Genomic DNA, 14,160 nt, shown 5'->3' on the forward strand with positions numbered 1-14,160 from the left:
ATATGGTGACATGCAGGGGAGGGTGTGTAGGTGATTCAGGGAGGCTGTCCAAGGAGGGAAGGATGGCATCTGGGCCTCAGAGGTGAGAAGGAGCCAGCTGAGCGAAGATGGAGGTAGAGAATGGCAGTACCAAGGCCCTGAGGTCGGGCCAGCCTTGAGTCTTCGAAGATCATCCGTGTGTGGCAGACAGGCATGGCTGTGCGCCAATAAAACTTGACTTAAACAAACAGGCTGCAGGGACTTCCCCAGTGGTCCAGTGGTTAGGACTCTGCCCTTCCAATGCAGGGGGTGCAGGTTCGATCCCTGGTCGGGGAACTAAGATCCCACATACCACACAGTGTGGGAAAAAACAAACAAACAAACAAGAAAACACAAAGCAAAACCCAGGCTGCAGGCCAGTGGCTCCTGAAGGTTTTAAACTCAGGACCCCTTTATACTTTAAAAATTTTTTGAAGACCTCCCCCCAAAGCACTTTTGCTTACAGGAATTACATTTATTGGTATGTGTCATGTTAGAAACTAAAGCTGAGAAAATTTCAAAATATTAATACATTTAGAAATTGCAGTAATCAACTTTCCATATGTTAAGATTTAAATTACACTTTCTTTTCTTAATTTTTTTTTATTCGTGTGTAGTTGATTTACAGTGTTGTGTTAGTTTCAGGTGTACAGCAAGGTGAGTCCATTATACATACATATATAGCCACTCTTTTCAGATTCTTTTCCCATATAGGTCATTACAGAGTATTGAGTAGAGTTCCCTGTGCTATACAGTAGGTTCTTATTAGTTACATATTCTATATATAGTAGTGTGTATATGTCAGTCCCAATGTCCCGATTTATCCCCCCCCAGCAAATGACACTTTATTTTATCCCCCCCCCAGCAAATGACACGTTATTTTATTTATTTTTTAAAAATAACACTTTTTAAATGAAAAATAACCATGTTTCCCCAAATGAAAAGCTGGAAACATGGCATCATTTTTTTGCACATCTCAGTGTCTGACTTGAACAGCTGGGTTCTCCCATCTGCCTCTGCTCTCAGCCTGTGGCCTCTGGAAGGCCCCAGCATACACTCAGGAGAGAATGACAGTGAAAAAGCTGGTAACCTGTGTTAGGAAAATAGTTCTGACCTCAAGGTACCCCCCGGAAGGATCTTGGAGATCCCAGGGGTCCCCAGGCCATTCGAGGACCACCGTTCTAGGCTGGGGTTTCTTAGGGGCTGGGTCTTTCTCTGCTGGGGGGCTGTCCTGTGCACTGTAGGGTCCTTAGCAGCATCCCCAGGCTCCACCCACCGGATGCCAGCAGCACCGCTCCCCCACCCCCATCCAACGAGACCTTTCTAGATGCCTCCCCGGGGTAACGTCACCCCTGGTCGAGAGCCACTGCTTTGCGTCACCCTCACGACTGAAGCCACCGCACGTCTGTTTCCTCCTTTAGGAAGGGGAAGAGGAAGTGGAGGGCACACGGCTTCCTGAGGGCGCCGGGGCGCAGGTCTTACAAAAGGAGAATTGGGAGAACAGATAAGGGGGGCCTCTTGCAGTCTCTCGCGTTTCCCTGTACGCAGACGTGATTGGGGGCCCCTGGGCGTCGTGGCCTGCTGGGCGGCCGTGACAACACCACCGACCAGGCAGCTTCAACAACAGACATTTATTCCTCGCAGTTCTGGAGGTTGGGCATCCGGGATCAGGTGCAGCCAGACTCGGTGTCTGGTGAGGGCCTCTTCCTGGCTTACAGACGGCTGCTTCCTGCTGTGTCCTCACACTCAGGGGAGACAGATCTGCTCTTCCTAGGAGGACATCAGTCCTGTAGGAGCCCGGTTTGGTGACCTCATTTAGTCTTAATTTCCTCCTAAAAGCCCCATCTCTAAATACATTTGGGGTTAGAGCTTCCACATATGAACCTGGTGGGGGGTACGGACGGACATAGTTCTGTGCACACTGGCTAGTAAGGAAGAGATTGGGGGGGGCTTTGGAGCAAGTATCCTAGGGTGTCTGCCTCGGGGACGTGGGTTGGGACGTAACCAGGCATCGATGGTGGTGATGACAACTCACATTTTCTCGAGCATGTGCTGCGTGCCGGGATCCGTTCTAAGATCTCGGTGCGCGGGGAGGCTGCGGGGGTAGAGGGAGGACAGGCAGGCCACACGAGGCCAGCGAGCGCGGTGCCGCCGCCGCTCCTGGGTGGGCGTGGGCGGCGAGCATGCACGCACGCACGGAGCGTGGTTTTCGACCCCATGCCTACGGCAGAGGCGGGGGCTTCGGGGGGATGGACGGAGTTAGGCTCTCACCGCTGCTCTTCCCCCCCAACAGGCGCTGCCGTCCCGCCGGCCCCATGGAGGCCCCGGCCACCCAGCCTGTGAAGCAGGAGTGCCGGGCCGCCGAGGGCCTGACCCTGGACTCGCCGTGGCACCGCTTCCGCCACTTCCACCTGGGCGACGCCCCGGGCCCCCGCGAGGCGCTGGGCCTGCTGCGCGCCTTGTGCCGGGACTGGCTGCGGCCCGAGGTGCACACCAAGGAGCAGATGCTGGAGCTACTGGTGCTGGAGCAGTTCCTGAGCGCCCTGCCCGCTGACCTCCAGGCCTGGGTGTGCAGCAGGCGGCCGCAGAGCGGGGAGGAGGCCGTGGCCCTGCTGGAGGAGCTCTGGGTGAGCGGGGGCGGCTGGCGGGAGGGGCCTGCACAGCCGCGTCCCCCCACCCCGGGCCTGCTGTCTGCCTTTCCCCAGGGCCGGGGGTCCTCAGCTCCACACTGAGACAAACACAACAGGCTCCGTGGGACCCTGAGGTCCAGGGTATGGTCGAGTCAGGTAGGAAAGTCAGGCCAGCGAGGACGTTTAGAGGGACTGTACACAAGCCCACCCTCCTGATGCTCAATGCAAGTTCGGGGTCCCCGGGACCACCCTCAGGTCTGACAGCTCAGGAAGGACTCAGAGCTCCCCGACAGCGTCCTGCGCATGGCTGTGGCTGGTCACAGCGGAAGGACACATTAAATCAGCCAAGGAGGGGGCAGCAGGGCAGGGTCCAGGAGGGTTCCTCCCAGGGGATTCGTGGGTGGTGCCAACTCCTGGCGACAACGTGTGCAAGACACAGGGAGCATCGCCAACCAGGGTGCTCCCCGCACCTCTGCGCCTGGAGGTGTTGGGGCTCCAGCCCCCGCGAAAGGCTGAGCGGATATCGTGTGGACCAGAGCCTTCACATGCATTACGCTGTTGGAGTGTCCAGCACAGCCCAAGGCCCCTGGCAGGCAGGGCGTGCTGAGCGAGGGCTCAGCGGTCCCCTCCCAGCAGGTGAGGGCAAAGGCCAGACCTCTGTCTGGGTAAGGTCAGCCCTTGGCTGCACCTCAGGGGTCAGCGGACTGCAGCCTGAGGGCCATATCTGCCAGCCTCTGGGGCTGTGGTGTGACACAGCCTCACGGGGCCACGGCCTCGCCATCCACTCGTGTGTCGCCTGTGGCCTCTTTCTCCCCGGGGCAGAGCTGAGCAGTCGCGACAGGGACCAGAGGGCCCGCAGAGCCGATAACCTTTGCCCCCTGGCCCTTTCAGGGAAAAGCCTGGGCACTGGACAGGTACCAGGTGATTCGCGTGTGCAGAGTTCAGGGGTCCCAGGACCACCCCCGGGTTCCATGGGAAGTACTCAGAGCTCGAGGAAAGCTGCTGTTCATCACAGTGAAAGGACACAGATTAAAATCGGCCGAGGGAGCAGGCGGATGGGGCAGGGAGACCCTCATGGAGCTTCCTCGCCCTGGGTCACGTGGACAGCATGCATATTGCCAACCAGGGGGCCTCCCCAGCCTCTGTAGACATGGCTTCCTAATCGGGGAGGCTGACCTTAATCGCAGGTCCGTCTGAAGGTCAAACCGATACAGCAGGGCCAAACCTCCCCCAGATCGCACTGTCAGCATGGCCTGCCTGTTCCCATGCAGTCCCGAGGGGTGGGCACTGGAGGCTATCATCCTCTCCATTTCAGAGATGAAGGTATGAGGCTCAGAGAAGTCGAGTGACTTGCCCAAGGTCACACAGCCAGTTGGGGGGGGTAAGAGGGACAGAACCCATGTGCTGTAGCCCGAGATCCCTGCCTCTGTCCCCTGCTGGGTGCCAACACCTGGTCCAGCATCTTCCTGGGGATGGGGCTCAGCCTTGGCACAGTCCAGCATCCTGTGCCTGTGACCCAGAACCAGAGAGCCCGCAGGCCACCTGCAGGCCGCGCCCCCCCGCCCCCAGCAGTATAAAGTTCCCAGGCTTGTGTGCCTGGGAATCGCAGGGTGGCCGGGCAGTGCAGCTTCCCAGGCTCCACTCCGGGGCGAGCTGGCCCGCGTCCTGCTCCCATCCTGCCTGCGCACCGGCAGGCGTCACCTGGGGTTACCGGGCCCCACTGAGGCCAGGGAGCTGGGAGCTTGGCATCCACCAGTCTGAGCGGGGGCTCCTGGTGAGACCATGTGCTGCCCAGCTCCCCCCACAACTGACCCCCGCGTGGGAAGTGACTCGCTTGGGCCCCCCAAGCAGGTCTGTGGCTGGAGGCGCCCAGGACCCAGGTGGCCCCGTGCCAGCTGCCCCCACACACGTCGGCACGCCCTTGTCTTGACCCTCTTCCTCGAGGAGCAGGTCCTGAGCCATTGGAGCAGAGGCAGGTGGTTGGACACCTCCATCCCTCTGTCCGTGCACTTGCTCAGTGTCCATGGAGGGCTGCGGTGAAAGGCTCCGGGGGTCGGGACCCTCTGAGGTGGTGGGGATGCAAAATGGTGCAGCTGCGGTGGGGGCCAGTCTGGCAGTTCCTCGGGTTGAACGTGGAGCGGCCACGTGGGCCAGCAGCGCCACTCCTGTGTGTGAACCCAGAGAAGTGAAAACACGTCCACACGTACCTTGCATGCGATACGACCTGAGTGGTAGCAAGTCAGCGTCACTCGTAACAGCCAAAAAGTGAAAACAACCCTCACATCCACTGGCTGGTGAGTGGATCAACAGCACGCAGCCTGTCCACGCAGCAGGACACCACTCAGCCATAGAGGAGTGAGGCCCTGACGTGCTACACCGTGGGCAAACATCAAAAACACGAGGAAAACATGAAAGAAGCCGGTCACAAGGACTTTTCGTTGCATGATTCCGTTGCCGTGAGATTCGCAGAAGAGGCAGGTCCATAGAGGCAGGGAGCAGATTAGTGGTTCCCGGAGGCTGGCGGGGAGGAAGTGGGGAGTGACTGCTGACAGGGACGGGGTACGGGGGCTGGGGGTGATAAAAATATTCTCGAATCCATTGTGGTAATGGTTGCACAACGGAACGTACCGAAAGCCGGGGAATTGCAATTTAAGTGGGTGAGTTCTCTGGCATATGAGTCATGTCGCGGTAAAACTGCTATTTATAAAAAGATGGGTGCCAGGGTCAGCACAGAAGTGCGACAGGCCAGTCCCTGCCCTTCTGGAGCGCGCGAGCCCAGGCAGCGCCACTGGGAGGTCGACCAGGCCTTTTGCGGGGAAAATGACCATACCAGCTCTTCCCGACATCTGAGGAAGGAGGAATGTCCCAGCTCATGCTACAGGGCCAGCGTTTTCCTGGTACCAAAACCAAGGAAAGACAACTGTAGGCCTTCCGTAATCTCAAAATAATGATGTTGAGTGAAAGAAACTAGACCCCTCCGCGCCGAAGTACCGATTTACTGGATGGCTCTGTGAACATACAGTCCTAGAAGGCAGAGACCACTGCATCGTGCCGGGAAGCACCTCAGTGGTTGCACTGCTGGAGGGAAGGCGGGAGGTTACGGATGTGCACAGGGAAGCTTGCGGGGCCACGTGTGTGTTCTGGGGCTTCATGAGCACATACGCACGTGGAACTCCTCGGGTCGTGTGCCGTGAACCACGTGCATTCACTGTACGTGTGTCACGCTTCGATGAATCTGCTGGGAGTGCAGTGTGGAGGGTACCAGCGTGGGGGCGCCCTTGAACCTGCGGGAGGTGGCAGAGCTGGCGTTTGGCCAGGGCCTGCAGGGTGTGTAGGAGGGCAGGCCGGGCACGGGTGGGAACGGGGCTCCAGGCAGAGGGAAGAGCGCGTGCAGAAGCGTGGGGCTCTGAGCGCCTGGCACGCCCAGGACACCATCGGCCGTTTGCTGTTGCCTGGGCTTGGAGGGGCAGGCGGGGCCCCGGGCAGAGGTAGGAGCTGAGCGCGTGGCAGTGACCGGGCCACAGCAGACGCGAGTGACGGGGCAGCACCTGCGTTGCTGTAACGCCCTGAGCCACACTAGTCTGCTGCAGTAGCAAGGTGACCGTGCGGATTCTCCCGCCACCACCAGGCAAGGTGGGCACTTAGGGATCCCTAACGACGAGCTTTCATAAAAGGCCCTGGAAGCTTCTTGCCATCTGCTCGCCAGCTGGTAGAATTGTCGGCATCACTGGTCTGCAGCCTAACAGCTGCTTGGGTCCAAAAGCACTGCAACAAGTGAAATGTGAGAAGGGGGCTTGGGTGCCTGTAACTCCTGACAGCTCTTCCTCATCAGCACCAGGAGAATTCTGGTCTTTTCCTGGAGGCATGGGCTCAAAGAACAATGAGAAAGAGTATAAAGGAACCAGAAGTAGTGTGAAGCTTCTTTTTAAACCACTGGTCGTCTGGCTGGTGCCATGCTGCTCGGAGCTGTCCACCGGTTGAGCTGGGAAAAGTTCCGTTCTCAACTTCCTTTATTTTTTGCTGAGTTAAAAGTAGCTTCTCTGCATTTTGTCGAGGAGTTTGCAAAAGGCATTAAGAAGCTAAAATAAGATTCAAAGCAGGTGTATCAGTTATCTGCTGTGTAACAAATCGCCCCAAACTTAGTGGCTCAGAACAGTAAACATTTATCATCTCCGGCAGCTTCTGTGGGTCAGGAGTTTGGGGCAGTGCTGGCTCAAGGTCTCTCACGAGGTTGCATTTAAGACCGGCTGGGGCTGTCCTCACCTGGAGGCTGGCCCAGGGCTGGAGGATCTGATTCTGAGGCGGCTCCCTCACGCGGTGGTCAGCTGGAGGCCTCCGTCCTCGCCACATGGGCCTCTCCGTGGGGTGGCCGAGCATCCTCCAGCTTGACAGCCGGCTTCCCCCAGAGCGAGCGGGAGGACTGAGAGGGAGAGTAGAGGCTGTGGCTCAGGTTGCTCAGTTGGGGTTGTGGTATCTCTGGTTTCAGGGACCAGCAATGAGGGCACCTCGGGATGCGGCAGAAGGCTCCGGGGTCGGCGTGGGAAAGGAAGACGGTGGGGTAACGCCCTCAGGTGAGCAGCTCACCCCTTCCCCACAGCGTTCCCAACCCCGGGGGACCCTCTCCTGTCCATCCTTTATTTGTCCAGTGAACATCCCTGCTGTGAGCCAGGCCCCGTGCTGGCACCAGGGCGGGAGCTGAATCAGACACGCCCTGCCCTGGAGGGCACGGCGAGTGGGGTGTCAGACAGGACAGCAAGCGCCCATGATGCGCCAGGCGTGGTCCCGCCAGCTCGCCAAAATCCCGCGCCCGCCCTTGAGGTCCCCGGCATCATCGGCTACCTTTTGTAGCTGCAGGAACCCAGGCACAGAGAAGTGAAATAACTCACCCAGGTTCGGGTGCCGGCCAAGCCAGGGTTGCACGCTGGCAGCCTGACCCCAGAGCCTTTGAGCCCCAGTTCTTCGCGGGGCGAGACCTCCTGCAATCATGCTCCTCCTGACCCAGGCACTGTGCAGGACTCTCTTCTCATTGGCTAGCCTGGCGCCGATGCCTGGGCCGGGAGCTGGGGAAGGTGCTGGCTGCACCCCGACCACAGGCATTAGGGTGAGGAAGGGAGAATCCGATTGAATCTCGTCAAAGCGGGGAACAGACCCGGGAGGCAAAACCCGAGGATGCCCACCAGAGGCAGAAAGGTGACTCCGGTAGCCGGCGTGGACTCAGGCCCCTGGAGACCCGGTGCGGGAGGGTGGCGCTCACCTTGTGCCAGGGCTGTGGCTGGAGAGGACGGAGGAGCTGGGGATCATCTCTGAGGCCACGTGTAGAGGTGGCAGGATGGGGGCCCTTCTGATGACACCATCAGGACCTGTAGAGCCCGGGTCGGGGGGGGGGGGGGGGCCCTGGCGCACGTAGCTTCCCTCCAGCCCAGAAGGATGGGATGAGAAGTGAACACATAGCCCAGAAGGGGGAGGGAGAAGGAAAGAGAGAGAGGCCTGTGGAGCCGGGGTCGGGGGGGGGGGGGAGGTGCCTGTGGACCTCCAGAGGGGCGTGGGTCGGAGAGGGAGCAGCGCCGGGACGGTGACTGGGAACCCGAGGCAGTGCCCTCTTTTGTCCCTCAACGGGGACCACAGCGGGGGTGGAATGAGACGGCACACCAACGTGCTCGGCACCGTGCCCGGCACAGAGGGAGAGACTAACAGGTTTTTATCACACCCGTCCTAGTGTGACACTTAAAGGTTGCTTATCTCCTTGGAATTCCGTAGAGCAGTTTGGAAACCTGAAGAAAGGAAGTGTGTGGTTCATCCACCCACCCGACTTATCCATCCCCGCTTACCCACCCGTGCACCCACGCATCCATCCATCCCCCAATCCATCCACTCCAACATCCGTCTACACGCTCTCATTTACCACATACCTACCTATCGATTTCCTCCTCCCGTCCATCCACCCATCCATTCGTTTATAGGGCAGTTACTCTGCACCAGGCCCTGTGCGGTACGGGGACACAGGGATGAATCAGAAGCTGGCGGACAACGCTCTTCCCTCCCGAAGGGCTCCCTGGCGTTAAGCGTTCACCTCCTGCCCCGGGACCACCCCTCTAGCCAGGACACGGGCCGCCCTCACGGCCTTCCCTTGCCCGGCTGTGCCCTGCGCCCCCCCTGACTGCGCCTTTGCCTGCAGGAGACGCGGCCGCCGGGGCTGAGGAACTGGCGACGGGGGACGCCCAGGCCGCGCGCCCTTACAAGCAGGAGCCGGGCAGCCCCCAGCCAGCGCCACCGCCCCCACCGGCGCCCGGCCTGCCCGCCTTCCTGGCGGCCCCGGGCTCCGCGTCCTGCCCCGAGTGCGGCAAGGCCTCGCTGAAGCCGGCGCACCTGCTGCGCCATCGGCAGAGCCACTCGGGCGAGAAGCCGCACGCCTGCCCCGAGTGCGGCAAGGCCTTCCGGCGTAAGGAGCACCTGCGGCGCCACCGTGGCACGCACCCCGGCGGCCCGGGTCCGGCCCTGCGCCCGCTGCCTGCGCGCGAGAAGCCACACGCCTGCTGCGAGTGCGGCAAGACCTTCTACTGGCGCGAGCACCTGGTGCGCCACCGCAAGACGCACTCGGGCGCGCGGCCGTTCGCTTGCTGGGAGTGCGGCAAGGGCTTCGGGCGCCGCGAGCACGTGCTGCGCCACCAGCGCATCCACGGGCGCGCGGCGGGCGCGGGCGGGGCGGCGGCGCCGGGCGCCGAAGGCGGGGGTCCCTTCCCGCCCTGGCCAATGGGGTAGCCCCCGCCCCGCCCCGCCGTGCAACCCCTCCCGTCCCTCACCGGCTCCTCTGCCCCGTCTCTCTTCTCCACCGGCCCCTCCTTTGTCCGAACCTCCTGGTGCCCTAGAGCTTTCTTTTCCTTCCCAACTCTCATTTTATGTCCCAAACCTCACTCCTGTTCGGATCTCACGCCGTTCTCGTCCTCGCAGTCTCTTCCGCCTGTAGAAGGAGACTCCGCAGTCCTTCCCTCTCCCGGGTGGGGGGCAGGACTGGCCAGGAGCAGCAGGCGGGGCCCCTGGTCTAGAGGAGGCTGGAGGAAGGGGACTGGGTCTTGTCCCCAGGAGACACCCCCCAGGACGGAGTGGAGGACGGCTCCGACAGGACACCCCCCCCAGGAGGCACCCCCCCCCAGGAGGCAACCCCCCAGGGCGGAGTCGGGGACGGCTCCGACAGGAGAGACCTGGGTTCTGGCAGTGGGCTCCCTGGTCTGGCTTGTCTCTCTGCGAGCCAGAAGGCATGGGATGGACAGAGATGCCTGCCCGTGGGAAGCACGTCGGAGACGACAGTTCACCAGCATCTGGAGAGTAATAAAGCCACTGATAAGTTGTACAGACCCCAAGTGCCCTGCGTTCTGTCCTGGGGGCCGCCCTCCCCAAGCTGCCCAGGATGGGAGGGGCATTGTGGGCCCCACCTCAGACCTTCCCAGCTGGCAGGGCCCTGGGAGCCTGGGCCCAGGGGGCTGGTTCCTTGTCCTTGAGCTTAGAGATGAGATGAACCCCGTGAGAGGTAACAGATGAGCTCTTGTGGGGGTCTGCACTGTGGGGGAAGCGCAGGCACACGCCACCTTATGGAGCCCACTCACTGCCCCAGGAGCAGGTCTCCCTGCTTCCACCTCACACAGGCCAGACTCAGCCCAGCACCCAACGGCTTGGGTTGGAGTCTTGGCCTTAACAGCTCCCAGGCTCCATGATCTCAGGCCCCTGAGAAGGGGCCCATCCTGGAAACTAAATGAGGGAATGACCGCAAACGCTTGCACTGCCAGGCCAGCAGAAGCAGTGAGAACCGAGGGCACCTTCAGTGGCAGGGCTCTCCTTCCACACTAGGGGTCCATGTTGCCATGTCTATAGCAGAGGAAACCGGCTTCAAGAGGCCACGTCATCTGCTGCAGGACCTCACAAGGGAGCTGGCAGGAGCACAAGGCGGGAGGGTGGAGGCGTCAGGCCGCGGGGCTGGGGGCTGAAGACTGGGTCTGACAATAGCGTGCCATGTGCCAGCCCCTCTTTCAAGCACTTAAAGCCATCAGGTCTTTTAATCGTCATAACCCAAGGAGGCAAGCACTGTGGTTACCCCCATCATGCAGATGAGGGGCCCAAGGTATCGAAAGGGTGCGTGGTTGGGCCGCAGTCACAGATCTGAGCTGGGTGTCTGACCCCGGCGTCCTGATGTCTGCTCATCACCCAGCAATAATACTTAGTCCAGCTCCTACCGTCGCTCAGGGGCCCCAGCCTCTACTGCCAGCACAACCGTGGCTTGGGCTTGTTAAGCCTCCATTTCTGACCTCCCTCTGGGGACCTCCCACCCCAACACACTGCATCTATCAGTGTGGACGGTCCTTCGAGATGTCCCACCCCCTCCACCTTTGTGTCACTGGGGATCACAGTGCTGGAGGAGCCTCGGGCATGGTATTGGTTGGAGGGGGAGAAAACACCTCCAGCAGCTGGGAAGACGAAGACAGCTGGGAAGATGAAGAGCTCTGACAGCCGGAGGTTCGCCCGTTTCCACGCAGGTGCCCACCCCCATCCCCTGTCTGCCTGCCGGGGAGCGCTGGTCCCACCTTGGCTCCCACACCTGGTGATGGGCCGTGCCTTCCTCCAAGGCTCACACAGTGGCCGGGGTCGGGGTGGGAAGAAGAAGCTGGGAGGCTGAAATGGAACAGAAAGACCCTCTGCACGGCGGTAGGAAGCATGTGCCCTGCTGCTGCCTGTGCAGGGGGCGTTGGGAAGACACTGACTTCTGGGTTATTTACGGGCAGGAGAGGGAGAGGGGTCTTAATCCTAATCCAGACCCCCAACCCCAACAATAACACACCCATGTCCTTTAGAGGGTTAATTGTAATCCCTTGATTTTGGTCCAAGATGAGGAGGAACTGATTGAGGGAGATGCAGGAATATTCAGCACAATGGACAGAGGTGCTTGCTCGAGGCTGAGCCACGGGAAAGAAGGATGCCTGTCTCCTGACGCCCAGGAAATCTCTCTTTACCTCCTTTCTCAGGCAGGAAAGAGAAATAAAGCTTTCATGCAAATGGTTTTCAAACTGCACAAGGACCTCCTGTTTGTTGCTTCACTGTGTGTATGTGAGGGGAATTCTCTGATAAGACTGAAAAGACAAATATGGGTCTAAAACTTTAAATCTGAGCAGATTTTTACAAATGCCAAGTGGCTGGACCACACATCACAGCAGCGGTTTTTAGAACCTGCCTAACTCAAAAGAGGTAAAATTCGAAATCATTCACGTATCTGTTTAGAGAGAGAAACCCCCTTTCCCATCAAAACATTTAACAGCCCTCCTCAAACCATCATGGTAACAAGAGTTGTTAACAAGAAGTACACAGCCTGCCAGGGTCATGACAAGGTCTGGCCCCATCTTTTTATTATGATCTTTTAGCTCATTTTATTTTACTATTAAAAAAATTTTTTTCCCCACTGTACAGTTTTGCAGACTCTGAAGGAACAGAGTCACTTGTGCCATACCTGGCAGGAGCATTCCCGGCAGAGCCAATAGCAGAATGCTCTCTCCTTTCCCACACTTCTCAAGATTCTACCCCCTATTCCATTCCACTAATAGTATCTGTGCACCTACAAGGGAGGCCAAAGCTGGAGAGATGCAGCCACTCTCTGCATCTCTTCTCTTGAAGGAGCCATCTCCCACACAAGCATCTGTACCATTTCCCGTGCTCCCGCTGACTCAACATCGAGAGGTTCCCTTGTGTTCTCTCTTTTAAAACTTTTCACAACTTGGGCTCCCCTGGTGGCGCAGTGGTTGAGAGTCCGCCTGCCGATGCAGGGGACGCGGGTTCGTGTCCCGGTCCGGGAAGATCCCGGTCCGGGAAGATCACGGCTGGGCCCGTGAGCCATGGCCGCTGAGCCTGCGCGTCCGGAGCCTGTGCTCTGCAACGGGAGAGGCCACAACAGTGAGAGGCCCGCGTACCGCAAAAACAAAACAAAACAAAAAACTTTTCACAACTTAACAACAAAAAAACAAACCACCCAACCAAAAAATGGTCAGAAGACCTAAATAAACATTTCTCCAAAGAAGAAATACAGATGGTAAACAGGCACATAAAAAGGCTCAACGTCGCTAATTATTAGAGTAATGCAAAACAAAACTACAATGAGGTATCACCTCACACGAGTCAGAATGGCCATTATCAAAAAGTCTACAAATAATAAATGCTGGAAATGGTGTGAAGAAAAGGGAACCCTCCTACACTGTTGGTGGGAATGTATGTAGGTGCAGCTGTTGTGGAAAACAGTATGGAGGTTCCTCAGAAAACTAAAAATAGAATTACTATATGATCCAGAAATCCTACTCCTGGGCATATATCCAGACAAAGCTATAATTGAAAAAGATACATGCACCCTTATGTTCATAGCAGCGCTATTCACAATAGCCAAGCCATGGAAACAACCTAAATGTCCATCAACAGATGAACGGATAAAGAAGATGTGTATACATACACACACACACACACACACACACACACACACAGACACAATGGAATATTACTCAGCAATAAAAAAGAATGAGATGCTGCCACTTGCAGCAACATGGATGCAACTAGACATTATCAAACTAAGTGAAGTTAGTCAGAAAGAGAAAGACAAATACCATACGATATCACTTATATGTGGAATCTAAAATATGACACAGAAGAATCTATGTATGAAATAGAAACAGAATCATGGACATAGAGAACAGACTGGTGGTTGCCAAGGGGGAGGAGCTGAGGAGGGATGGAGTGGGAGGTTGGGGTGAGCAGATGTAAGCTTTTATATATAGAATGGATAAACAACAAGATCCTACTGTAAAGCACGGGGAACTATATTCAGAATCCTCTGACAGGGTAACTTCCCTGGTGGCGCAGTGGATAAGACTTCGTGCCCCAATACAGGGGGCCTAGGTTCGATCCTGCTCAGGGAACTAGATCCCACATGCATGCCGCAACTAAGAGTTCACGTGCCACGACTAAGGAGCCTGCCTGTCGCAACTAAGACCCGGCACAACCAAATAAATAAATAAATATGCCCCCCTCCAAAAAAATCCTGGGATAAACCATAATGGAAAAGAATATTCAGAAGAATTGATACTATGTATATATATATATATATATATATATATATATATATATATATCTGAATCACTTTGCTGTACAGCAGAAAGTAACACATTGTAAATCAACTATAATTAAAAAATTTCCACATCTTGCTGCCCACTGCCTGTTAAAGGCTAAGCCATACTATTCCATTGACTCCCCATCATGGCTGTTTTCATCTTCCGAACTGCAGGAAGCTCTCCCACCTTTGCAAGCTCCAGCATGAATCAGCACACTCCTCGCCGCATCATTCCAATTGAGTCCCCGGCGTGAACGCACCGTCAGTACCAGCGATGCTTTCCACATGCTGTTCTCAACATTCTTACGCCTCCTTGGCTCCACTCCAGTCTGATTCACCAGCTCCACACAGAAATGTTCTTAGGAGGATCAACCCTGAAAT

The 14,160-nt window shown here is 57.4% G+C and overlaps 1 protein-coding gene and 1 non-coding gene across 3 annotated transcripts; both read left to right on the forward strand.

The window, feature by feature from the left end:
- Positions 1-242: 242 nt before the first annotated feature.
- TRNAG-UCC (transfer RNA glycine (anticodon UCC)) lies at positions 243-315 on the forward strand. The gene has a single exon. It is a non-coding gene; the product is annotated as a tRNA-Gly (tRNA).
- Positions 316-2,333: 2,018 nt separating this feature from the next.
- Positions 2,334-9,407, forward strand: ZNF444 (zinc finger protein 444). Of its 2 annotated transcripts, XM_007457458.1 has the most exons (4): positions 2,334-2,645; positions 3,105-3,134; positions 7,135-7,219; positions 8,827-9,407. In XM_007457458.1, exons 1-4 carry the CDS (start codon positions 2,334-2,336, stop codon positions 9,405-9,407), a joined length of 1,008 nt encoding a protein of 335 aa, XP_007457520.1. The 2 variants fall into 2 exon arrangements, with proteins under 2 accessions (XP_007457520.1, XP_007457521.1); XM_007457459.1 differs by lacking the exon at positions 3,105-3,134 and having other exon boundaries at positions 8,824-9,407.
- The last annotated feature ends 4,753 nt before the right edge of the window (positions 9,408-14,160 follow it).

Source organism: Lipotes vexillifer, unplaced genomic scaffold (assembly GCF_000442215.2).
Source record: "Lipotes vexillifer unplaced genomic scaffold, Lipotes_vexillifer_v1.1 scaffold995, whole genome shotgun sequence".
NCBI lineage: Eukaryota > Metazoa > Chordata > Mammalia > Artiodactyla > Lipotidae > Lipotes > Lipotes vexillifer.